The 26969-nt window shown below is 32.6% G+C and overlaps 1 protein-coding gene across 1 annotated transcript in view; it reads left to right on the top strand.

Annotated features, from left to right (window-relative positions):
• The first annotated feature begins 9388 nt into the window (after positions 1-9388).
• Positions 9389-26969, top strand: part of LOC136971192 (uncharacterized) — a 58520-nt gene continuing 40939 nt past the window's right edge. The window contains exons 1-4 of the mRNA XM_067265668.1: positions 9389-9441; positions 24527-26258; positions 26326-26506; positions 26670-26927. Coding sequence (XP_067121769.1) covers positions 24531-26258; positions 26326-26506; positions 26670-26927 — 2167 coding nt within the window. The 5' untranslated portion in view covers positions 9389-9441; positions 24527-24530. The remainder of the gene's footprint in view (positions 9442-24526; positions 26259-26325; positions 26507-26669; positions 26928-26969) is intronic.

Below are 26969 nucleotides of genomic sequence, written 5' to 3' on the forward strand. Positions count from 1 at the left end.
ATATTGCGTGTCATTGTGCAATATAGTTACTTTAAATCGAACTATTCCTTTAGTCATTCTTCTATTAATGGTCATTTGAATTATTGTATGTAAAAAAGGAAGCTCCAAATTATGATTTAGAGCTTCATTTCTAGTTTCCAGTTTATGGAAAATATTTTTCATATAATATAAATACGTTTGGGTATATTTTTATACCGTATTTTGGGTTAATTAATACCTTAAAGTCTCAGTTTGAAAGTTTTGAACTTCAGTCTTTGAACGTTAAATTTAGTTTTTGTGTTATTTATCGAACGTGGACTACATGTAAACTTCTCCTTAATGCATTATCAGTTCGGGAAACCAGGACGAGAAAATGATTAAAATAAAATATACGATTCAATTGTTGAAAATAACATTTCTTAATTCTAATTTCAACTCCCTTTAATACTTTTTAATGCTAATTCCAATTGTTCTTAACAGTTTTTATTTTAATTTCAATTATTTTAACGGTTTATTGTGTTTATTTCAATTAGTAAAAGTGTTTTTTTGTTTATTTCATGTTTTTGATTATGCTAATTTATGTGTATTTTATGCTCATTGTAATTGTTCTTATGCTAATTTTAACTGTTCCCAACCGGATTTTTTATGCTAATTTTACTGTTTCTAATAGTTTTTTTAATGCTAACTTTCACTTCAATTAACCAGAGTAAATTCTTGTTTATTTTATGATTTTAAATTACTGTAAAATTAAAAAGATAAATGGACACACAATTAAAATAAATAAACAAAGTATGAGTATTATTAAATTTATTAAACATATTTTTCATACGTAACTATACCTGCATAACTTATACGAGTTCGACGATATGACCAGAGAGATTAGGGGTGGAAATTCTCCTGGGTTCTCTATCCTTAATGCCAAATTTACGCCGATAATAGTCTATAAGCCAATGCTTTTAAGGATTTCGAATAGAGGTAAGATTCGATAGATTATATTCCTTCTAAAATATTAGTCAGTTCTCCTCTACTTACAAAATATAACATGAAACATGTTACATGTAAAGATAGCACGCTATTGTTCTTTATCATAGTACTGTATGCAATTTTACTTTATGAGTTATGTGAATTAGCTTTGAACCTTCTATAAAAGTTAACTAGAGTACTGCCTACCGTTTGAATGTAAGCTTAGACCAATTATTGATATAATAATCACGATATAACAGTTTATAGCCTTGTGTTATGAATATAGTAGCTATTGTTGAGTGTAGATAACAGCAGAATATTATTTTGAATATCTCGGAAATATTTGGATAAAATAGCGTACAGTTGACCAAAGTTTGTCTTGTGATTAGTCTAAAATGAGGCCATATCTTCAGAAATATGACATTTATAAGCAATTATATAATTATTCAATGTATTTTAAATGAATATCAATACTCGAGAAAGATATCTTTATAAAATAATGCCAAATTTAACAAAAATTTGAGATAAAATCGTAAAATGACTTATCATATCACATTTTTCTAATTAACGATTTAAAAATCTGTTGATTTTACAGAAATTAATAAATAAAATGCAAAAACACGAGGAGTCCTCTTTATAATATCAAAGATTTAACGATTAAGAGTTTAAAAAATGTAAACGATTGGTTACAGAAATAAAAGTAGGCGGAGATACGAACAGTTCTGCCCATGTCTATTTTCATCAACCAATCGTGGTTAACAATTAATGTGTATTAAAAGTCTTAAATCTTACTTTTTATATTAAGCAAAAAACTACCTAGGTTTAATTTGTTTTTTAAAGTTTCTTTAATTTTATTTATCTTCACGGTGTTTTTGACATTATTTATTTCATTCTGGCTTACGTAGAAATTACGTATATATAATAATTTATAATATAAAATAAAATAATATTTAATTTAGTGATAAAAACTCTTAAATATTAGGTGAACTAGAAAGCAAATTTGTCAAAGGAGAAAAAGAATTTATGTACACTTTCAATCTAAAAAGTAACGAGTCACTTGATTTTTAATATCGATAGTAGATTTTTCTTACTTGTTTAATTAAAATTCCATTCAAATTCCACTTAAATATTAATTATAGGAAAATAACAATGTTATCAAATATTTTCTGTTTAGTATTCCCCTTTAGGAAAAAACATATCTTCACCATTATAATTATAGGATTATCTGAACAATTAAAGATGGAAGTTTAACTTGTGTTTTTTTTTTTAGAAAAAAATATTAATTTTTAGAGGATTTTCCACTATTCCCCCTCCCCTGTTATGCATTGTTGACTAGAGAAAATGTTAACAAATCAAATATTTTTCAAAATTAAATATAATTTAATTGTATTAGGAAAAAAGATTTTCTGGTTGGTTAATTTAAATAATACAGTCAAACCTCCGAAGAACGGACACTGACGGGAACTTAAAAAGTTGTCGTTGTTCGGAGATGACCGTTGTTTGAAAGTTATTTTCAACAAGAAACGTCCCTTAAAATATGACTGTCGTTAGATAGATGGTCGTTATTGGAAGTTTGATTGTGTTTAAATCTATTAATTTAAAAAAAAATTTAAAGACATTTTAAAGTATTTACACTGAAATCTGTGTGAACTGGACTCGAATATTTTTTTCTGGTTTGGACGGTTTCCGTTTTATCAAGGTTCCGTCTTAGTCAGATTTTACTGCAGGCCTATGTCACATTTTTAATTTAAAAAAATTATGAACAATTCAATTTTAAAGTTGTATTTATGCATTCATGCTACTAAAGTAATAATTAATGCAAAATTTTACGATGTTTATTGCATTAAAACTTCGTTACTAATGTTACTATCATAAAAATCTATCAATCAAGACAACTTCCACTTGAGAAACGATAAAATGTTTCTTAAGTGAATCCTCTGCCATCCACTACCGTAACAATAAACGTCACAACCGAGTATATAAGCACTACGTTACACTGTTATAGAAACGATCACTTTAAATAAATGCATTATAAAAGCAAGGCTATTACAGTAACAAGTATCATTTTGTAGTAAATATACTCTATAAGTCATATTATTACTATTATGTTACCATAGTTACAAGATTTTATGGAAGTTTATGTTACGCTATACGCGATATTTTATAGAATTTTACATTTAATAAAAACCCAAGTAACGTGTATGATGTCGAATAAAGGTACTTTAATATTGTTATTTATGATCGTTACTCTATTGTAGTAACAGGAAAAAAATACGTGAATAATAAATTATTTTATAAGTTATTTTAAAGTGTTTTTAAACATTAATTTATATTATATTTAATTATTTAATTACTGAATGTTACTAGAGTAACATTAACAAAACGCTACTAGAGTAACATTTTTCGTATTCAGTATCATGTAAATCTACAATTAAATTTTAGAAAAATTAGAGAATACCTTTAATTTTCAAAATTAATTTTCGAAACGACATACAGACGAACTGCCAATCTAAACGCCACATCTAGACGACAACCATATTCTCAGGGATGTTTCTTTTTCATATGTATACAATAACCTCTAAACAAAGACCATTTTTTAATGTTCCCGTCAGTGTCCGTTGTTCAGAGGTTCATACATTATTATTTTGTTACTGTATTAGTAAAAGTAATAAATAATAATCTTAAAAAAAATACACAAGTTTATAAAAATTTATTAACTTTGACACCAATTAAAGTATCAAAATTGAACTTCTCAACCTCCGACATCTTTGAGTATGTTAAAGCTATCTCATCCAGAATCCGGAGGATCGCGTTCTACCGGTTGAAAGATAAGCTCAAACATAACGCTTTATCCTCTCCGAAAAAAAAAAAAAAAAAATGACGCCTCTCTGGAACAAAATGAAAAGTATGTCAGGATGGATAGTAGGATTGTTTCCAATTTTTTTAAAAAAGATAAAATTTTGAAAAGTAGCAGCATGATAGCCGATATTTTTACTGGAATTTAATATTTATCACTACTACTTCCCAACGCTATATATATACTTTTTTCCATCTTTTTCTCTGCAACGTTTCCTTAGGCGGATTCACAATTGACGCAGATATATGGTCGTCGATAGAAGCTCTTTATTCTAGTGACAGAGTATCTTTCCCGGATTGTATACAAGATAATCTCTTTGTTGTAGCATTCCAACCGGGCACCTGATTGATAAGTTGCGGTTGTAGTAAACATCCTCCCTCGTTTACATCCTTACAAATCAGCCTTACAACTTTGAATATCTTTTTCTAAGCTGGTTTACTACATTAACATAGCATCCTCTTGTTTTTACATTCTCATCTTTCAATGTTTTTACTATATCGACATTTTAGACGCTTGCTTTATATAAAATAACCGGGATTTTTATGCTTTTCTATTGAAATTCTTACGTAAATTAACATTACTTAATAAGTTTTGAAAATTCTGTTTAGTTATTTAATTATTTACAATTGTATTACAGATACACATCCTTTAGTACTAGTGATTTTTCTATAAGTAGGAGTCTGATGTTCCATTCTAGCTTGGCAATTTTTACTTTCGCAAAAATTTATTTAAATAACAAAACCGAGCAATGTGTCCTGTAATAATTTATACAATTAAAAAATTTAGCAATTCTAGTGTCGTTATAATTGTTTGACAAAATTCAATGAATACAAAAGGTTAGAAAAAACTTTCTAAAAATTCACTTAAATTATGTAATAAACTGTACATTATTTTTGCATTGTAATTATCGAAAATAATTTTATTTATTTCAATAATTACAATGCAAAAATAATGTACAGTACGGAAGGGTAGAACTTAAGGAAGGAAGAAGCGCCATCTGTATACTGAGATAAGAATTAAAAAGAGAAAGTTATTTTTAAAAAAATTCACTAAATCCATCAAAAATTAGGAACAATTTAGAAATATGGATTAATTATATTTGAAAAATTAAAACTTTTACAGAAATGTTTCGCTTTCTTACGTTTAAACGCGAGTAGTCCAATTATCAGTTTTATCCTCTTTAGTATCTCTCGAGGATGAATCGAAACAATACAATTAAGAAATTTTGTCATAACTTAATTGAATTATATAATAATGTTCAGTAGAATTGTAGTGACAAGTGAAGTGGAATAGGAAAATATCGAAAATAAAATATTCTTATTCGTTCAATTATGGATAAGCAAACAAATTATTGAGTTTTAAGTCCCAAATTGAGGTTTATTTCTCTTGAGGAACTTCAACTTCGACTCGGTTCACTTCATTTTCAATTGAAAGTTTTAATCAGTGACGAGTAAGACACAAAATAATGGCTAAGCAGAAAAGATAATATAATCTTCTACCTTTACTTCCATCGGATAATGTCAAGTTAAAGTGTAATTAACGATAACGCATGAACAGAAGCGTCACGTTTAAAAAGTTCATCGTCTTTTAACTGAAAATTATCTAAAAGATAACGCCGAGATAACGAAACAACGTTTAGATAATTTTAATTAATCTTAGATAATATAACAATAAAAAAACTGATCAGTTTCACATTGATGTCATTTTCGAAACACGTGTTCGAAAATGACTACTTTTTAAAAATACTGTAATAATAATAATAATAATGTCAATTTGTAACACGTATTTGAAATGGATGAAATTTTATATTGGCTCCCTCTGGTAACCAGTCAGTACAGAATAGGATAATTATTAGCGAGGTTGAGGCCGAAGTTTTAAACGCGAAATCGTGTACATCGGACGTTCAGCGACGCTTTCCTTTAAGCCTAGAAGTTTGGCAATGACGTTTGGTGCGTCGAGCATGATTCTACTGAGTTTCCAACTTGCCATTGTCAAATTTCTAGGCTTACAGGAAAGCGGCGCTGAACGTCCGACGTATACGTTCTTGTGAGGTTCCAAAAGCGGGTTGACATTAAATATTTATATTAGAAAATTGTTAAAACAAAACTAGAAAAAAAACCTTCATTGTTAAAAACCAATCAAAGATGGGATTAGATGTAAAACAGAACGCAATACAGTAATTGTAAATGATTAATAATTGTAAACGAGCGTCTTCCAGTAGAGATGGACCTTTGGCAAGGCGCTCATATACAAATAATTAGAACATAGAAATTTTGAAAAGGGGAAAGGTAAATGACGAAAAGGAACATCACGCCGGGTCGTTAAAATTATAAAACGTCACAGACTAGACAACAATGGATGAAAATTTGAGCGCGAGTCCAAAGTTTCATCAACACTTTCCATTCAGAGTTAACGGATGGTGTCAAGTAGATTCTTCGAAGCGGATCTTTCTCGTGACCCGAATAGGGGTCGTTTTTCGCTTAGGAACAGACGTGGAACCAATCGGGCAGCGGGAAAGAGGGACGTAGAACCAATCATGTAGACAAAAGGAAGAACGGAGATTGATATAATCCCCGATCTTCAAGGATAGATTGACTTTTCCGAAAACTGTGTAACTGTGCACCTGAACTCAGTTAGTGAAGTTCTGAATCACGAAGACGATGTGTGTCAACGTGCAAAAGAACATTTTTCTTGTCTTTTCTCAGGGCTGTGTCGCTACACCAACCATCTCCCCACCTGCCTTAAGAACTGATTAACTCCACTTCCCCTTGGCCACTTTCGATCGAAGAACCACGAAACAATATCGACGCTCAGGACTTTCGAATAGCCGATTGTTTTTAAGAACATTGTTGTTTCATAGTGTGTTCTTTCATGTTTAAATAAACGGGTTTTTTTGTGAGATACTTGTCATCTATGCCTCCTCCGCCACACCCACACGCGAACGACCCTAGACCATCCTCTCAAGGGATTAACGATTCCCCCTAGAAGTCGGAGAACATACACTGGATGTCCGATAAGTGGGATTTTAAGTCCCCAATCTCCACCAGGTCAGCGAACTTACATTTTCGCGTTTAAAACTTCGGCCTCAACCTCGCTATTATAAGTAAATAATTAATAATGGTAACCAAGTGTTTGAAATTGACGATATTCTACAATATGCCATTTTATTTCACGTGGTTCTACGTGTTAAACGTTGATTAAAGATTACAGGCGCAAACCTAAAAGTTCCAGTAATATTTTATGTAATGCTGGGCCCTCAAAGTTGCGTAACTAAGTAGTGAAATTTTAAATTAACATAAGTACCACTTAGAGTTGGCACCTATGTTAAAAAATTATAATTTTTTTTTAATATTATGAAATCATATAATTAAACAGATAAATGTTAGTTATCCAAGATAAATTCTTAAATCTTATAAATAATTAAAACTAATTTGCAACAGTTGTATGTTGTTAGTCATGATCCAGATCCTTCGTTGGGGCAACTTTTAGGCCATTCTATGTATAATTAACAAGTGACACGTTATGTTTATTGTAACAGAATCAGTGGCGTAGCGTGGTGGGGGCGGCAGGGGCGGCCTGCCCGGGCGGCACTTTAGGGGGCGGCAGGGGCGGCCTGCCGGGCGGCACTTTAAGGGGGCGGCAAAATTTTACAATAAATAATAATAATACCTAAATAAGGGGGCGGCGAAATTTTCCTCCGCCCCGGGCGGCTGACACCCACGCTACGCCACTGAACAGAATACATGAATTTTACAAAAAAATAGATTTTAATTTAAATTTTATCCTATTTGTAGATATAATAGAACCTATTATCTTAAAATTTTATGTTGGAAATTATGGAGAGAGAAGGTCGCGACGCATACGTGTAAGTGTCGCCTCGCTTCAGATCGCAGTAGATTCAATTATAATTTGCATAATTCGCATGTCACAGTCTATGAACACGGTAATTATATGTACTGTATATATAAATGTTTTTAGTTTAATAGAAATTTTTGTTTTATATTTTTCATATCTGAAAGTAAATCAATTCATTGTAGTGACGTTTAGAATGTACAATAAACACTCGATTGGAGACCGACTTGGTACGCCAATAACATTAGATAAAGTTCAGATAGTTCAAACAATTCTTGTGTGTTGATCTGGTTCGTCGGAAAGACACCTTACGACGACTTGGACGGTTGATGGCTACAAACTATCTTCCGATGTCTAGTTGCTGCTGCTAACAAACTGTATGATATCGTAAAGTTCTTGGGCGAACTCTCCTTAACCCCAAAGGGTTACCTGATGTCCCGAGAGCGAACTCGGTGGAGTAAACACTGAAATGAAACTCGACGAAACTCCAGTGTCAAACTCTGACGAACTTTGGAATAAGCTCGAATTTCCCGCCTCAACATTAGTCTTTTATATCCGTCGACAGCGGGCTGTCCACCAATCAGCAATCACTGTTGGATGAAATTTTCTCGGAGGTGTGGCGACGGTGTGACCAATGAACGTCTAAAATTCGAACCCAACCGTCGTGCCTATCGGCGGCGACCGTTACCCGTTTGAAAAGAAGCATGAATCGTGTGGGAAAGGTGTTCTCCCACGATTCCACCCGAAAATTGCTATTTTGACCAGAAGATAGAAGTGTTAGATCCTTCAAGGAGGGTCTTTTTTTTTACATATTTATACTGGGTGTGGCCCGGCCTGTAACGGGGCGGGCCGGGTAGTGGAGGATGGGGCCCGACGTATCCGGAATAGATTGCCCATTACAAATATCTAAGCAGTTGATCTCCCGAAATCGATCCCGGATTCCCCAGAGCAACAGGCTGATAATTGCCTCGGCCATACATTTGTGAATCAATTAATTAATATTTGATTTTGTCACTAGAGGGAGAATTAATTTATGAAAATTAATATTTTAATAATATTTTTTATATAACTTTTTTGTTATAAATTAAAAAAAACATTAAAAATAACTTTTAATTAAGAATTTTAAAAGAACTTCGTTTTCACTATTATTTTATTTTATTTTTATCTATGAGTTAAATATCAAATTTTAAATTCTCGCCATCTAGTGGATTAAAACTGATTTAAATGAATTATTAATATATTTTGTATGTAATTAATTCATTTAAAAGTTAATTAATATTGATTTAAATATGGAAAAAATATAATTTTTAAGAAAATATAATTAATTAATCATTTCAAGAAAGAAAATCAGTTTTTTCTTACTTTAAAAAAGAAATTTATTTTTCCAATTTTCATACAATTTATATATTTATAAATATTTTTTAAATAATAAAAATTAAAAATACAATTTTATTATTACTATAATTAATTTAAATTTGTTTAGTTTATTCAAATAAATTAATATTTAGTTATGACAGATTTCTTACGAGATGGCGCTACAATATTTAAAAATATGAAACACGTGAATATTTTACATAGGTTTAAACTACTTTTTCGATTATTTATTTTAATTTTTCATGCGAAACTTGTATTAATATATTTAATTTCGAAATATAAATAATTTATCAAACCACCGAAAGCGAAACTACAATCAAAACCAAAATCAAAACCAAAACACGTGTTTTTTATGGGTAGAGGAAGGTCACGTGTTGCTTGTTATTGCTGGTGAACGTGGTATTCAGTCAAGAAAGGTGAGTATACTGTTTAGAAAAATGCCAAATTACACCGGAAATTATTAAACATTTTTATATAATTTAATGTAAGGGACTGTCCATAAATGACACGAAGCGAGGGGAGTTAAGCGAAGTCGTATTATATATACAGAATTTCTTGTGTGTACATATTTTTCTAATACATGTTGACTATGAACACAATATAGTGCTTACGACGATCACTTGACTTTTCTTCTCCCTGTTATTAAATAACGGAGAAGAAAAGCCAAGTGATCGTCGTAAGCACTATATTGTGTTCATAGTCAACAAGAATCAAGCGCGACACGGTTTCAAGTCATTAATTATCTAATACATGGTTATTTTATACCAAATGTACAAAAGTATTCATTTACATGCTCTTCATGACAGCATTATTAATGTCTGGTTTGATAGGGTACAGCAACACAACAAACAAGCAATCTGACAAGGGGATGTTTCCGAGGAGGACTTTACGTTGGAAACTGACCTTTATTTAACCATTAGATGTAAAGAGAACTTCAGGAGGCAAGCCTCAGGTCAGGTGTGAACTCACAAGTGTTCAGCAGTTTTTGCTTCCATCCAATACTTTATATAATTCTTATTATATGAGGTACTTCAGTTGTTTGTGCATTCAATTTAGTGGCATTTTCTGAAGTGAACAAATGGCAATAAATTGTGGTTTGGACTGATGTTAGAATTTCTGCAAGAAATTTACAGGCTTTGCTTGCTTCTACAAAAATTCTGGGATGTTCTATATTTATTTATAAAAAAAATATTTAATTTTTATAAGTATGTGCAATGTACTCTCACTAATCTGGACTCTGCCTCATCCAAACCAGTTTCATTTGTTAGATTTTGACTGTTTTAATCAAGTTATTAATAAATTTTGTGTGCTTTGGAGTTGAACTTAATTATTAAAAAATTAATGTAAATAAAATATAAGGTTCTAGATATTAAATACAATCAAAGCTCAGTTTTCAAACAATTTGTTTCTAAAATTTGTTTCAAAACTGAAACAATAAGAAACAACTTAAAAGGATTAATCTGTTTCTGGCCTCCAAAATAAAATATTTTTTTTTATCCTTTTAGCTTTATTTCTTTCATAAAAATGCCTACAAATACAATTTAATATTATATATAATATATTATAATATTAATATTGTGATGCCCACCATTTTCTCCAAATTTTGGTTATTATATGCATAAGTTATTATGAACATTATCTTTATCTTTATAATTTTAATCAATTTATTTTAATCTTTTTGCTAATAATGTATTTTCTTCAAATATGTGTATTTTATATCCCTTTATTTTGTTTTGTCTGGTTGTGCAACAAATAATTGCTAACTACCAGACAGGATGCCCTTTGCACCCACATCTGGAAGATGTGTGTGTAAATGCGGGATTGTTTGTTTGTTTGTCAAGCAACATTATAAAGGAATTTTGGCTATTTTTCCAATTTTAGGGACCACTTTTTCTAAATTTTTAGTAATACTGGTTAAAAATAATTCAGAGAAACAAATTAGAATAAAAAATTATCCTAATTTAAATTAAGATAAAAAGGACACAAAGGCGTAATAATTAATTAAAAAATTATCCATTGATTGTTATAAATCTCACAACATGCAAATGAAAAGATGAAGGGGATGACTGTCATTTCCCCTTTTTAAATGGTGTTAGATAACAGATGTTACTTAATCCATGTCAGGTGGATTCATATAATTCTTAATAGATGAGAGAAGGAGGACTACTTGATGACCAATTACGTTTATTGCAAATTACCTCAACTTCCCGTGGAACAAAATCATGATTGGTCAAAACGAAGAATAAAATAAAAGGGAATGATGAAAATCGGAGACTTAGTGAGAGAATGAGTGAAGGAGAAAGAGAGAAAGACAGAGAAGCAAGGAGTAAAGCGAGAGAGAGAGAGGGAAAAGAAGAAAGTCAACCCAACATCCAGAAAGAGGGCCAATGCAACTATGGAGAACCGCATCAGAGGAGAAGGTCTTTGAAGAGAAAACAGCTCTTTTTTTGGTATGTTGTGAGTCATGAAGTTTAGATACCTCCATTTTACAAATAGAAATAGGCTAACTTCCTAAAACAGATTTTGTATTTACTATTATTCTAAATTAAGTTTAAATGTTTTAAATTGACTGAGATTGGCATTATACTTAGTATAATGCCAATCTCAGTGTTTTTCTCCAATTTAGAATACAATATTTGATGTGGAAACACCCTATTGATCATTAAGTTTAAATGTTATGTTTCATTTTTCCATAATAAATTTTCTCTTTTATTCTTAAATTAGTTTACTTGACTTTGCATTCATCCTCCTGAGAGACTCATTCCTGGACTTCAGAGTGATTCCTACCCTTGTGCCGTAACTATCTGCCTTTTGTTTTCTTTTTTTTGTGTCTAAATCAGAGATGGGTCCAACAACACACCTGATGGCAGAGTCCTACCTTAATTTCTCATAATACAATTTTTGCTGGCCCCAAGCCCCCACAATGTCATAATACATAATATTAATAAGTTGTAATTCAAACAAAAATTCACACAAATGCATTAAGGAGCATTTTAAGGGACGTTTTATTTTCTGTCAAGCATTTTCAATGTAGTTATAAACATCGTCCTCAGGCAGTACTAACAAAAAAGGAACAGATTTCAAATGGATTTTTAAATTTAAACTATAACAGTATTAGCTGTTTGGAACATAACATAACTCTAAGAATAAGTAAATTTAAAACATTAATTTGAAACACGTGTAACACGTGTGCATGTGCTTTAATTCGTAGTGAAAGTAGGAGGTAGATGCAGAACTAATGTTGATGTTTTTTAAACGTTTGTACAAAATAATCCAAACATCAGACAATTCAAGGGTGGGGAGTTGCAAGGAGACAGCAGTGTAGTGAGGAGGGTCTCCCAAATGTACACCAGGCCCCCTTCCTCACAACACCTGAGCATTGCCACCCAATTCCAAAGCAGTGTGTGATGGTGCTGCGCCACGAACTTGGATAATTTGGTATCACAATTCCCCACTGTGACATAACGTTGGTGCTCGGATATGTGGTTGGCCAGCATTCTGGTGGTTGCACCTATATAATGGGTGTATAGCCGTGATATTGGGTTTTGCAAGGGAATGGAATATACAACTGATTTTTCCAGGATGGAAACAACATCCCTGTCATTACATAAGAGTCTTCTCAGACTTCTCAAATGCCTTTCTCTTACCCATAGCCTGCACCAAGTCTGAGAAGACTCTTATGTAATGACAGGAATGCTGTTTCCATCCTGGAAAAACAACTAGTGTCTTTCCCACATGTGCATTGAAAGCTAATTTATATAGCAATGTCATTAATGATTTGTGTCGTTATGTCTAATAATGCCAGGCGATCATGGTGCCACTAACTTGTGAATTGGTATTCCTATCATTGATTGGTCAGGCCATCAGCTTTCTTTAACATAGGAAATATAAGGTATTGACTGTTTGTCCCTCTCTAATCTGTCGCTGGCTTTTGCCGAGTACTATGATTGGCAAACAATGCAATTTTGAGATGGAAATTCAGTTTGTAAACCAATTTGTTTGAAAAGTGAGTCATTTGAAAATCATGGTTTGACTATTATAACATCATTATAAAAAATCATATTGAATGTATACAACAAAACTGGAAATGTCAAGTTTATACAAACAGACAACTTATTTTCTTTCCAAAAACAATTTTTTTTACTGAAAATAAAGTTATTGGCCTTAGTCAAAGATTTTTCCTCTGGTTTACAAACTGAAATATGAAATAGGGCATCCTTAAAATATAAAAAAGGGCTAGGGGTGTGTGTGGCCTCCTCCACACTTCCTTTTATACATTGTTTCCAATCTCGGAATGGGCTCTTGTACATATTACTTAGTAGTGATGGTGCTAAGTAATATGCACTTAAGATTTATTTTTTTTATAATCCAATCTCCCGAAAAACCTTGTAACCGGTGCAGTCCAAGTTGTTACGCAAACGTTTTTGGACCCTCACTAGGTCCTTCTTCAAGCGAAATTTTCTTTTTCGACCGTTCCATCGAATACTATCCTCCCAACGGATAAAAATTCGAATCGTCCAAATTCCGAATCTAAGGAAACCGTGTGCTATCCAATATTCCAAACAAAAAAATTAAATACCTTCTAAAACCGATAACCGGTGCGAACTATTTTTCGAAATGGCGAACGTTTTCACTGCCCCTCCTGGGCTCTTCCTCAGGCCAATTCTGGATATGATAATCGAACAGCATAAATAAATGGAACGTGTTCCGTAATTTACGGAAACTTACGAAAATTACGGAACACGTTCCATTTATTTATGCTGTTCGATTATCATATCCAGAATTGGCCTGAGGAAGAGCCCAGGAGGGGCAGTGAAAACGTTCGCCATTTCGAAAAATAGTTTGCACCGGTTATCGGTTTTAGAAGGTATTTAATTTTTTTGTTTATACAACCCGGTGTCGGGAAAGTGTTACAATATTCCAAAGTTTTCGTCCGACGATCACGTGCTTATCTTCGTGACGTAATCATCCAACGTCAGTCTGATCGTAACTTTTTTGATGTGACTTCTCCTTAAGGGCCCTTGTTTTATTCATTTGGCCCTCACTGTTTCGAACCGTTGTCTTGAATTAGAGCCTGCCACGCTAAAGATAGCTTCATCTCGTCCTTCGAATTGATTGGTTGGGAGTACTCGAAGGCTTTACAATTTTTTTTATATTCCTTATTGTCTGTGTTGTTATTTTTATGTTCTTTTACTTGTAATTTTATTTTATTCATTTCCTCTGATGGATTTATAAGTTTTAAAAAAATTTCAAATTTTATTTAAAATCTGATTTTAGAATGCACTTATATTTAAATAATTCATTATAAGAATGTTTTCCTTTGGTTTGTGAACTGAGAAAGGCCTACAAATAAGGCTAAAAGTGTTAATTTCAGTTAGAAAAGTGTTTTTTGAGAAGAAAAAAGGTGTGTTTGTATATACTTAGTCATATAAAATGAATGTTAATGAAACAATTGATAAAAAAAACAATAAAAAGCCATTCATTGGTGAGCACAATGAGAAGGAATTTGAACTTATAACAGATTTAGAAATGATCAGGATACTATATAACAACCAGGTATGTATGAAGATGAAGACAAGCAACTCTTCTGGGTCAGTACCAACTTAATTGTAATATAAATTTAAATAAATAGTAAAAACTTTACTCTCATTTTCTTTTCGTGCCTTGTGTAGTCATACAGTTTAATTACACCTAGAGCTGGCACTGTTTCTGGAAATTATTTAAGCATAGAGATGTGTTAGCCAGCTTTAACACCTGCATTCAATGGCAAGTGGGTGGCTGCTTACTAGATTCTTTTATTAAAACAATTTTATAAAAAAAATGAAAAATTTTAAAAATTAATATGTACTACATGTTTTCACATGTACTATGTTTACTACATATTCAATCAATCAATTAATCAATCTTTATTATTTGATATAACTTTTGTTATTACAAAGGGGGTTAAAAGAACATTATTGTTTTAAGGTAGCTACATAAACAAAGAAATTGTATAATTTAAACAAAGTTAGCTTTGAAAAATTATCACCGAGTATAATTTGATAACAAAAATCAGATGGCAGTGTAGCAGCTTGGGTATCCAAAAAGAAGTTACAAGAATCGAGGTGTTTTCTCATATCCATCACTACTGATCCAGAAAAGAAACACTCTGAATCGTCCGAGATATTAATTGATTTGCCATTTAGGTTTATGGAGAACCTATTTAGTCTAAACTGTGCACCAAATGACTTTAGTTTATAACTCAAATCAGACAATAAATAAGGCATTGGACTCCACTTTCCATTAAGGACGATTTCACTGTTCCAGCCTCTTTCAGTCAAATATTGAACATCCCTAAACCAATACAGGTCTCTCAATCGTCGATCACAGTCCAGAAAGAACTGATTCTCACTTAAACACATATAGCTATATGACAATCCTATATTATTTAATAATCCTTTAGCGATAGCAGGCCATGGCTTCAAAAAAGAATTACCATCCATCTTTGAAAGTCTTGTATATGTCAATTTTTGATAATCGTCTTCCGGTAGGTCAACTAGTTTTCTCCAAAATCTAAACAATTTTATCACCAATCCAATTGCGAGGGGAGGTCTTCCCAATTCCATTCTCAATGCAGACCCCGAGACAGATCTGTTAATATGGAACACCCGCTTAAAGTAGAATAACTGTATCGGTTCAAACTTGTCCACTAAAAGACCGCCCCAAACCGGGAAAGCATAAAACATACTGGGTCCAATCAAAGAATCAAATAGTTTGAAGTAGTTATTAAAATCAAAGCGTCGTCATTAAATAAGTAACGTGACGAGATTGGAGATCCTAGATCTTGTAGCAGGTAACACCTTGTTTAAATGATAGGAGAATGTACCATGTGAAGAGAAATAAATACCCAGATATTTAAAGTTAGACGCAATTTCAAATCTATGGTTTTCTAAACTAAAACTATCTGTTTTTTTAAGTTTTCCACCTCTACGAAAGATCATAAGCTTCGTCTTTTCCAAATTAATTGCCAATCGATTATCTTCACAGTATTTCCAAGTAAGATTAAGTCTTTCTCTAAGTGAAGAAGCCAAATTAGCCAAGAGAAGGATATCATCAGCATAAAGAAGACAGTTAATTTCAACATGAGAAGATAAAGGTATCATAGAACTTTTACCTCTCAGAAGCCCAGGGAGATCGTTCAAAAACAAAACAAAAAGGATAGGACTCAGTGGTTCTCCTTGAGGTAGCCCTCTATTGGACTCAACATAATCAGTGCTTAATGAAAAAGTTTCTATAAAATATCTAGTATTGGAGAAGAGACTCTTAAGTAAGTTGACAAAAAATGAAGAAAGATCAATGCTTCTAAGCTTATACCATAACAAATCATGATCAACTGTGTCAAAAGCTTTCTTGAGGTCAATAAATGCAGTACCGCATTTTACGGACTATAAGATGCACTTTTTTCTTCGAAAAATTGCCTCCAAAATTCAGGTGCGTCTTATAGTCCGTAGCGTCTTATAGTCCATAAAATATGGTATATAATTTCCCTTGTTTCCTCGATAGTGATATTTGAATAAGACTAGTCAAAATAAACAAATTATATTCGACACCTCTATTTTTAACAAATGCTCCTTGAACAGGTGTAACAATATTAAATTCGTTCATCCAAATCCAGAGCCTATTTGCAACAATAGTTGAAAAGACCTTTCTAAATACATTAATTAAAGCAATTGGTCTATAATTAGTTGGCGTCTGCCTACATCCCTTCTTATATATCATTCTCAAAGCAATTTGTTTCCAAGATAGTGGAAAGGAGTGCCTAGACCAAAAGGAATTAAACATATCTATTGGGACCTTGAATAAGTTCTCGCTGTTTTACAGCAGGGGGCGTTACTAGAACTGTGTGCGTGTATTTTTAGATGGTGACGCATCTGTAAGGAAGTACAATAAGCGACCTTGAAAATCAGTATATGTCATTTCGCCGAAGTGTTAACAACTTTTTTTCTCGTGGTGTTAAAAATGTCACATTTTGTGCCAAAAAAAGAGTATTTGCGGGGAATTTTATTGCACTATTTTATTCAAAAAAAATCTGCAGCTGAAGCATACAGAATTCTTGTTGAGACTTACGGTGACCATGCTCTGTCGGAAACAACATGCAGAGATTGGTTTAGACGCTTCAAAAATAATGATTTTGACATTGAAGATAAAAAACGTTCTGGCGCACCGAAAAAGTTTGAAGACGAGGAATTGGAGGCATTACTTCATGAAGACTCATGTCAGACGCTAGCTGAACTTGCAGAATCATTAGGAGTTGATCATACAACAGTTTCAAAACGTTTGAAAGGATTAGGAATGATTCAAAAGCAAGGACATTGGGTGCCGTACGAGTTGAAGCCGAGAGACGTCGAACGGCGTCTTTTCACATGTGAACAGCTGCTTCAACGGCAGAAAAGGAAAGGTTTTCTGCATCGTATCGTGACTGGGGATGAAAAGTGGATTCACTACGATAATCCTAAGCGTAGAAAATCATGGGGTAAGCCTGGCCATGCATCAACATCATCGGCAAAGCCGAATATCCATGGCTCAAAGCTTCTGCTCTGCATTTGGTGGGATCAGCTAGGTGTAGTTTATTATGAGCTGCTCAAACCGAATGAAACCATCACAGGAGATCGCTATCGACTACAATTGATGTGTTTGAGCCAAGCATTAAAAGAAAAACGGCCATTGTACGAGCAGAGACACGACAAAGTGATTTTGCAACATGACAATGCTCGGACACATGTTGCACAACCAGTGAAAACCTACTTGGAAACACTTAAATGGGAAGTCCTACCCCACCCGCCGTATTCACCAGACATTGCCCCTTCCGATTATCACTTGTTCCGATCGATGACACATGGCCTGGCTGAGCAGCACTTCCATTCTTATGAAGATGCCAAAAATTGGGTTGATTCTTGGATAGCCTCAAAAGACGTATCATTTTTCCGATGTGGAATTCAAATGCTGCCAGAACGATGGGAGAAAGTAGTGGCTAGTGATGGACAATACTTTCAGTAACATGTTTTGTATGACTTTTTTTAAATAAAGCATTAATTTTTACGAAAAAACAGTGAGAACTTATTCAAGGTCCCAATAATATATCCAATAGTATTTCTGTAGAAAGGCATTTTATCATTTCATTCCTTATATTGTCAGGACCTGGGGCCTTAGATGATCTTAGTTTTCTGATTACAACTTCTAATTCGCTTAGGGTAATAAAGTCATCCAAAAGAGGTACAGTATTATTAAGACTTACATCGATATAAATCACTGTATCTGGTCCAGCGAAATACTCTTGCAAATAGTTTAACCAATCTGAGGGAGATATAGCATTTTCACACCATTTCTTGATTCGAAACTTATTGACTAGTGACCAAAAATCTCTAGTATTTTTTATCTTCAATAATAGTGAATTTATTTTAGCCAAAAAGATCTTTTTCTTTGCCTTACATAGCGACTTGTAGCTTTTATTTAATTTACAATATTTGTCCAAGAGGTTTCTACTTTTGTTTCTTCGAAACATTTGCAGTATTCGGTTCTTAGATTTCTTTAAACGTAGACACTGTGGATCAAACCATTGCTTCTCAAATGATAACAAGGAAATGTTCTCCTTGACCATCCCACATCGTAAAGCCGAAGTCAACAAAATGTTTAATAGTTCATCATAGTAACTCTGCGCATCCAGCAAAAAAGTTGTCTTAATCGAGGTATACAGCAAGCTAACCAAAGATAAATAGTCATCTGATCTATCTTGTTTCCATACTAACGAATTTTTGGGAGTTTTAGAGTCCGTACGCTATCCGTCTTAAATTCAAATGAAATTGAGATTGGAAAGTGATCAGAATTGAAAATATCAAGAACTCTAAAATCCAATAAACCATTTACTGTTATTAGATCTATAACAGATAGATCAACTGTTGAAAGAAAAGCGAATTTAGCCGGATTGTCTGAGGCACATCGACCGTTTAAAATATGTAATCCGTGCGACTTAATCAGTTGTAAAAAACTTTTTCCTCTTTGGTTCAATGTTAAGTCATTAGATCTTCGGGAATTTAGAACATTGATATTACTCCCAGCATAAAAATTATCTAGTTCCTCGCCTATTCTGGCATTCATGTCACCTAAAATAACTATATCGTCGTCAGGGAAATTCATCAACAAGTCTTCCATTTTTTTTTAACAGAAAATCATAAAGATCTATTCTCATATAGACAAGAACAATAATCAAGCTTTGACTAAGTGAACAAAAAATCTTCCATAGTTTAATTTAATCACCATAAGATTATCGGAGTTAAACAACATTTCCGAGGAGCCCAATTTCTGGGAAACTGCAAGAATAAGACCGCCATAAGGACGACCGGGACCAATTGGTTTTTTAGCAAGTTGTTCATATAGAAACAAATCTGGGTTCAACATAGAGAGAACCAGGTTTGAAATACTTAGTTAACCATGTCTCAGTTAAAGCAACTAAATCATAATTTTGCAATATATATATGAACTCTTGGTCATTCACTGATAAGTCCAGCGTTCCTTGGCAATTCCAAGACAATATCCTTATTTCCAAAGTTTTATTTGTCTCGTTAGCAGTTGTTCCACTTAACCTTTTTGGCTGGGTTTGTCTAAAAAAGTATCAATCTTCTGTAGTTCATTCGTATCCAAATTAAAAGTAAATCTGTCACCATCGACAGTCAGGCAGTCGGCTTTCAGAAATACTTTTTTTTTTCAAAGATTTTGCTTCCACAAAACAAGGCAACAGTTTTCTATGCCTTAATCTTGATCTGTATGACAAATCGTCAAAGACTCTAATGCGCGAGAATGACGGCGACGCCTGAATTTTCTTTAAATTTTTAAAGATAGCTCTTTTGTCATCTTGACTACAGAGTTTAAACAAAAAAAGTCGAGTTCCCGATATTCGATAACTATTAACTAAAGGAATAGACTCCCCGCTCTGTCTTTTAAATAATTCAATAAAGCGATTAGCATTATTAACTATTTCCTCGTCATCGCCACTCAAACCAGAAACAATGATATTATCCTTCTTCGAATCGTTATGAACCGAGTCTATATAATAATTTTGAAGAGAAAGTTTATCCATACATACAGTTTTAAAGGACGAAAGTTCAGCAATTTCTCCTTCCAGGCGAGACAGACGTTCGTCGTATTTCTTATGTAAATTAGACAGCCAGTCAAATTTCGACGACAATTCCTCCAGTTTCGATAGAATAGTATCGAAACGTTCCTCGAGGAGACACAGAATCTTTTGAGGTAGTTGTGAAGGTATATCCTGCAATGCAAAATAGTCCTCCAATCAAGATGATTTCAACGTTGGTTCGCTTGGAGATTGACGGCGTTTACCGGCGGAAGACGAAGCTTTATTGCGAGGTGAAGAAGGTGGTGTACGAGACATTGGGCCTGGGTTAAGTTTGACTCCTCCAATAACAAGCAAAAAGAACAAAATTAAAAAAGAAAGTATCACAGTAGAAAAAGACATATTCTATAAAATCAATTAATGGCAGACAACAAATTGTAGTTTGAAACAGTAACTCGCAGAAAAAACACGCCAGCAGCCAGCACTGTCAACAGCGCCCCCCTGTTTACTACATATTTAGTATATGTAAGTAAAGTAATCAAGGCAAATTGTGTAAGATTGGAAGAATATTTTACCAAAAAAATGTAGTGTTAAGTTCACAAATCTTAGCTTGGCAGTGCATAGGACTTTTCTTTAAAAAAAAAAAAAAATTAAAGAAATTTTAATTCTAATCATAGATTTACATTTGTGTTAATATATAAAACTTGTAAATTAAATTAAAAGTATTTTTTTGTATAATTTAGAAGTGGCTTTGTGTAATACATAGGTCTAACCTAAAAATATAATACACTCTACATATGGCACATGTTAAAGCATGAAAATTTAGTTTATTTAATAATTTATCAAACATTCTGAGTTATCCAAGTTATTAATTATTGGCTGTACTCTTGATCCATATTACCTTAGATAATCAGGACTATACTACATCACAGTAGCCAAACAGTAGCTCTCAAGTCACATGCAGCTTTTCTAGATTCTTACTCTGACTCCCTTATATTTATACATTTTCTTTTTATAAACTTGATACATACTACTTACACACAGATTGTAAGTGCAATTTGTAGCTTAACCTTAAACAGGTAATTGAAAGCTAAGGGTATGTTTGTAAAGTTAAAGGAATTAAACAAATGTTTACCTATCCAGTTATAAACTACCAGTAAAGTAAATTAATAGTAATGATTACCATACAACATTGATAACTATAGTATTTTAACTATATTATACAAAATACCATTCCAATAGAGAATGCATATTTCTAATTGCTGATATTTGGCTCCTCTTGTGACAAAGTTGACCACTCCTGATATATTCTGTCAAACCTGAATTTATTGCTGCCATTTGTTTACCTCTGAATTGTCTGTTGTATAAAACAAGTGTCTCAAACAATAAGAGTTACATGTAACATCTGCACAAGAATTTCAGTTTGGAAATGTAAGTTTCAGTGCTGATAAAAATGTTGTTTGTACTGCAAAACTGTATATTTAGTAACAGATACTTTTGGGAGAGATCCATTTGTGAGTCCCCATTAACACTTTACAAGGGCAGTGGTATTTTTGAAAGCATCGTATTGAGGTATGACCGTATTACCTAATTAGAACCCAAACAATAATAATTTTAGATTCATGAGAATGTATTTTACTTAAATTTTAATTATTAATGAACTGTATTATTTTAAAGATCTAATTTTAAAATATTTTAAAAATTAAATAGTTCAGTGATGAAATTATACTTAGAGCAGTGGCGTGCCGTCATTGGAAGCGATGGAAGCGCCGATTCCACCTTCCAATGACCTTCCCTTGTATTTTATAAAATATAAAGTTTCATATTTTAACGTACTTTGCATTAATTAAAATTAATATTTTATTATAACTGCATTATGTATCTTTTACAAATTTCTATACTACATGTGAAAAAAAACGATAAGATTGCTATTGTATATTCGAATGATTCGGTGGCGGAAGGAGTGTCGAAACCGGGTCAGTTTCCAATCAGCTAGATCATATAGGCATTGTCACATGCGGTTTACAGAGCACCAACCTCACCCGGTTTAGCTGGTAGAAGCGACACACGCATAAAGAGTCCTACTTTATATCCCGGAGCGGTTGTGGGCTGTTAGCCACCTGCCTGTCAACTTCCAAGCAGCCAGATTATAGGCATTGGCGCATGCGCTTTACAGAGCACCAACGTCACGGTTTAGCTGGTAGAAGCGACACACGCGTAAAGAGTACGCGACTTTATATCCTGGAGCGGTTGTGGGCTGTTAGCCGCCTGCTAGATATTCGGCCACCCTCGCCCGATTATGTGAATCACGAGCAGACTAGATCAACGGCGGGCAACCCGCGGGCCAGCTACGGCTGGCGAAAAGTTTCTATCCGGCCCGCGAGATCTTTAATAGATTATTAAATTCGAAAAATAACTAATTAATAGTTATTTTTCCAATTCTTTGTAATTTTCGAAAACGATAAGAGAAATAAATGTAGTAATTAACTTTTTATTTATTTATTTCATATTTGCAGACTAAAAAAATTACGAGTTACAAGAAGGCGTCAATTGACTACTACGGCCCGCGGAAAAAACGTAAAATTTATTCCGGCCCATGTTATAAAAACGGTTGCTCACCCTAGACTAGATTTATAACTTAACCCAACTGATAGGAATTTACTGGCATGTTTTTATGATAGTTCTGTATAGTTGACAGGAGTTTTAAAAAAATCCATTAAAATATTTGATACATTTATTCCGCGTTTATTCTGCTCTCCCATCTTATATTACTTACGGATTTCAATGTTAAACCGGTGATATTACGATTTAGTATGTCCCATCTGTAAGGGGATGCAGAAAAAACGTGTACAATTCTAGTACAGTGATAAAAAATTAACTGTTACTTTGGCTGCATCATTTACAACCAAATTTAATGAATGAGACGTACAATGGTACAAAAAAAGCTCTAGAATTTATTTTCCTTAAATTTACGATTTATGTATCGGTTGTCATAAAAATTTCTTTCCACTTTTTTCCCAAGACTACAGATATTCGAGTACAAAGTAACCGGTTTCGACTTATTTCTATTTAAGAAGTAGTTAAATAATTAAGCGATTAGGGAATTAGAAACATAAATAAAACCCCGATGAAAGAGCCGAAATTTTACTTAAACAGAAGCTTAACCGAACCAATCTCTTGCCGAGTACAGTGGGGTCTGATCTCTTCGTAATATTAGATGTAATAAAGACAGAAATTTCTGCAGTTCAATGAGAGTGACCGAAAAGTTGTAAATTTTGGAAATTTCCGTGAACACTTGGTCCTAAAACGAATTAGTTAGAAAACGAACGATGGACAATCTGTTAAGTTTAACATATTTAGATTTTTACAGCTATGGTGAGAAACGTTTAAAATCTACAACAACCCCGTCGCGTCCTTTGATATATACTAGTGACGCGAACAAAAGAGGCATTTGACATTGACCGGTATCGGCACCCTCGGGATTTGGCACGGACACACCTACCTGGACCGTCTCTGATTCCATTCATTAGCCACTCGTAGGGAGCTACAGTATTTCACTAAGTGGATTGATTTAAGATTTAAAAAGTAAAGAATATTTTGTTATTTTTATGTACGTTTCTTCACAAAGTTATATTTAATTATAAGTTTCTTTAAAAGTATATTCATACAATTGAAGAATTTTTTGTACTAGGTATGTATATTCGTCACACATTTTGTTTTACCAAGTAAGTTTTTTTTTATAATTTTAATTTTAGCCCTTATATCGTGGTTAGTGATTAAAAATTTATTTTAAAAATGTTTTGGCTCGAGACCATATAATGAAAAAGAAAACATTATTAAAAGACAAAGACCAATGCCTAAATTAAATATAAATACGTCAACAAAAAATTTCGACATTTTGACGATAAAATTTATGACGAATGACAATTCTTTCGTAAAATTGAAGCAATTTGGAAATCAAAGAGGAATAGAATTTAACATTGGTAGACAATATAAAATAATTATTGAAAATTATAACAAGATAATTACGATTAATAGATATATCTAAATTAATAGATGTTATATGTTTTTTCTCAAAGCGAGAATTGGCATTTAGAGGGCGTAGGGAATTTATTGAATCTAATAACGGAGGTAATTATATTGAACTTTTTTATTTATTAAGTACGTCAGATAATCTATTAAAAATACATTTAAAGAAGTATACGGTTTTTACTGGCTTATCGAACAAACGAATACGAACGGGCCCTGACGCGCAATTAGTTGATTGCCCCTGAAAGTCGGCTTCTTACAGAAACACAGCTTCCCTATCGTCAAATGTCACGGCACGCCACTGACTTAGAGATAAAAAAATAATGATGAGACAATGAATTACATTAATAAATAATAATTTCTAGTAATATGAATAGAAAGAAAGAAATTGAAGTGAAGATAATTTGGCTACCAAAGCAAAAAATAGATTATATTAAAGAGAAAGTTGAAGATTGCATAGGATGTAAATTGTCAGAATGGGAAGACATTCCACGACTTCCAGATTACTATGAAGAAGAAAAAAACATGTTAAATTGCAAATTAAATTTGCCAAAATCTTTAAAAGATTACAAGCAAACTTTAATAGAAAGATGGTGCAGGCAAGATTTTGGTGAAAATCAAGCTTGGATATCAATTAAAGAAAATAAAGTATTTGATTCATTCACTAAACTCAGTGATAAAGAGGTAAATATTCACAATTTTGCTTTTGGAACAATTGTTGGATTAAATAATTTGGTTGAACATTATAATACTGCCGAACAAAATCTCGACACCTCTTTAGAGTATAAAATAACACAGATAAAAGGAGATTTTGAACATGATTGTAAGAAATTGCTTGTATATTTTATTGTTACCAAAAAGAATTTGAATAAAAAAGAAAAGAGTGCCAAAACACATTTGTTACACAAGTTTGAAATAAAATATTCAGATATTTATAGGATACTCATTAATAAAGTGCCAACTAGTAAAACAGTAGAAGTATGTTTATATCTCACTTATCCAGTAATGGTATATATGGTGAAAATTCCAGAAAATGCTGAAACAAAGGAATATACAAATTATACTAACAGAAAACCATGCACTTGTTATACCAGGATGCCGAGTTTTTATCATTGCTCCAAGTCCGACATTGGCCTGTCGACTGTACTAAAGTTGGAAATGACGTGGGAACAATCGCAAGATGTTATCCGTCGTCTGGTCGATAACTGCAGGAATACAGATTATTTCTTTTCTTTTCTTAACAAAAGCAAAAGACCTAAGAACTATCCAATTCCGCAAATGCCTAGCGATAACTTTAATTGTACTTACTTGTTAAAATGCATCCTTTCGAGAACTAGAGATGTTTCTGTACAAATATATTTGCAAAACAATCTTAGAAATATAAATGAGAGATTAAAGAGATGTGTTTCTGAAAATCCTAAAGCATTGGAATTGACATTAATTGAAATTAATGCAGCTCTGGAAAGGAAACACATCGTTATGTTTGAAAATGCTCTGAATGTTGTTTACAATAGAAACAAAGATTTTAACGATAATGACGTCAATGGAAAAGATGATAATTGTGTTAATGTTCGACGAGCTATTCTGACACCAACAAGAGTAATCTTTCTCCCATCTCAGATGTATTTTAAGTGTCGCTTCTTTAGAAAGTTTGATGAAGAAAATGCACTGAGAGTATCTGTGAGAGATGATGATTTCAAAAAACTGTCATTTTCATTTCGAGGGGATCGATCTGAGTACAACAAAGCTATTGACATAATAAAAAGAGAATTGTTAAATGGTTTTAAAATTGGTAAAAGACATTACAAGATTTTAGGCTGTTCAACAAGTCATTTAAGAGATCAGGGTTTAATGTTCTATGCATATGAAGATATTGGTAATATCCTTTGCGAATTGGGAAAGTTTGAGCACATAAAATGTGTGTCAAAATATATGGCAAGGATGGGTCAAGTTTTTTCTCAGGCAATAGAAGCTGCTCATGTGGACAAGAATAATATTGAAGAAGAGGATGACATAAAAGTTATTCATCCAAGGTCTCAAGAGGAATATATATTTTCTGATGGTATAGGCAAAATATCTCTTTCATTAGCGAGAAAGGTATAGTTACCAATTTCATTTTTAATATTTTAATATATAATTTATTGAACTACAGATTATTTTTCAGGTGTACAAAAAATTAAAATTTACAAATGAACCTTCGGCCATGCAAATAAGGTATGCTGGTTTTAAAGGGATGTTAACTGTTTGGCCAGATCTGGAAGGGGATAAAATCATTTTTCGAGAGAGCATGAATAAATTTCCTTCTGACAGTGAGAGTTTAGAAGTTTTGAAAGTTAGCAAACCAAGTGAGTAAATTATTTTATTTTTAAAGAAAGATCAGTTTGATAAAATTAAAGAGTGTCACAGAGTATGTAATGTTTCCTAAATTGCATAATACTAGTGGATATTTATTACTATTGTATTGTTAAGATCCAGTTTTTAAAATTAAAGTTATTTGATTTATTATAGGATTAGTTTATCTGAATAGGCATTTTATTACTATTTTATCACACTTGGGAATAAGAGACAGTGTATTTTTCGAGCTTCAAAAAGTTATGTTGGAGAAATTGCTTAAAAGTTTTATTTATGAAGAAGATGCAAGAGATCTGCTGAAGGAATGCTGTTCATTTCGCATTAATTATGATGCTATTTACAAGTATGGAATTGAAATGTTGTTTGAGCCGTTCTTTGTGTCATTATTAAAGGCTATATTTTATAAACATATAGGTAAATACATTTTATTTACATTTTAAAATAATTTAAAGATTA

This window comes from Centruroides vittatus, unplaced genomic scaffold (genome assembly GCF_030686945.1).
Source record: "Centruroides vittatus isolate TY-2023 unplaced genomic scaffold, ASM3068694v2 contig_235, whole genome shotgun sequence".
NCBI lineage: Eukaryota > Metazoa > Arthropoda > Arachnida > Scorpiones > Buthidae > Centruroides > Centruroides vittatus.